General features: G+C 37.7%; 1 protein-coding gene across 1 annotated transcript in view; it reads left to right on the forward strand.

Annotated features, from left to right (window-relative positions):
- The window catches only part of eif3s6ip (eukaryotic translation initiation factor 3, subunit 6 interacting protein), a gene marked incomplete in the record, with an annotated part of 17,395 nt that overhangs the window by 9,664 nt on the left and 6,291 nt on the right, over window positions 1-1,440 (forward strand). The window contains 2 exon segments of the mRNA XM_014005462.1: window positions 936-1,106; window positions 1,184-1,317. Of these exon segments, the coding sequence (XP_013860916.1) occupies window positions 936-1,106; window positions 1,184-1,317 (305 nt within the window).

The following is a 1,440-nucleotide window of genomic DNA, read 5'->3' on the forward strand; positions in this document are numbered from 1 at the left end:
GTTACACATGGAGTTTTTAAAATTTATTTTATTTATTTAACCTTTTATTTATCCAGGTAAACTGTTTGAGAACCACTTCATTTACAATCATGACCTGGCACTGAGTGCATTGCAGTAAACCAACCTACATAGTAAAGTGATTGTAAATTTCAATCATGATTAAAAGTTTTAATCTATGCCCATGCTGCTCTAAAATTAATCAGAGTTAAAGCGATTAATTTCACAGCCCCAGTTTTTAATAAAAGTTGCTCGTAGTGTAGAAAACAGTTAAAATATCTTCGGTTTAACTGTTTGCAATGATTGCATTTTATCAAAACTAAAATGAATAAATACCTCCTGAATCAGTTTAAATGAAATATCTGAAATATAATTTTAAATGTATTTTTGAAGCTGTTTTCTGAGCAGAAGCTACAAAAACACATTTGAGCAGAAAAGCTTAGTTTTTGATATTTTTCCTGCAAAACACTTTCTATCTTTCCAGCTGATAAATCTTAAATATTGTTTGAAGTTTCTTTTTTAAAGTGACCAAAAACGATCTTCATTAGATTGAATTTAGATTTAATGCTGAGTTTGATGTGATGAGTCACATTCAGGCATTTAATATAAAACTCTGAGACATCGTCACGTAGGTTTGATCTCAGGAACAGAACTTTGTCTGATATGAATTGTGTTTAATAATTTAATGATTTTCTGATTTAAATGTTATTTAGCTGTTAGCATTACCTCCTCATTAAACAGCTATCAGATCAGAATCTGTTAGTATTTTATTTAAGCATGACTGAAGTTCTCTCGTCAGTTTTTTAAACTTCACATCTCGACTGGTTGGACACGGGAGCTGCTGCAGGTTCTGTTTTCTCCTCTGACAGTTTGAGCTCTGACTCTGACCCTGATGAAGAGCTGCAGAGTGAACTCCTCCCTCTCGTCCTGTCTTGTAGAGCATGTACTCACGGGTCCCCGAGTGTCAGATCACCACGTATTACTAYGTGGGGTTCGCCTATCTGATGATGCGCCGCTACCAGGACGCCATTCGAGTCTTCGCCAACATCCTGCTCTACATCCAGAGGACGAGGAACATGTTCCAGAGGTCCACGTATAAATACGAGATGGTAATGCAGAAAACCGCTGTAGTGTTTTTAATGGTTTCTGCTCTAAACTGAGTAAATGTTTAAAACCCTGTTTTTAGATCAACAAACAGAACGAGCAGATGCACGGCCTCCTGGCCATCGCCCTCACCATGTACCCCATGCGCATTGATGAGAGCATCCACACCCAGCTGAGGGAGAAGTATGGAGACAAGATGCTGCGCATGCAGAAAGGGTGAGAAACAGAGAAATCCCCAGTTTAATGAGAGAAATCCCCAGTTTAATGAGAGAAATCCCCAGTTTAATGAGAGAAATCCCCAGTTTAATGAGAGAAATCCCCAGTTTAATGGGAGAAATC

Source organism: Austrofundulus limnaeus, unplaced genomic scaffold (assembly GCF_001266775.1).
Source record: "Austrofundulus limnaeus strain Quisiro unplaced genomic scaffold, Austrofundulus_limnaeus-1.0 Scaffold30, whole genome shotgun sequence".
Classification (NCBI taxonomy): Eukaryota; Metazoa; Chordata; class Actinopteri; order Cyprinodontiformes; family Rivulidae; genus Austrofundulus; species Austrofundulus limnaeus.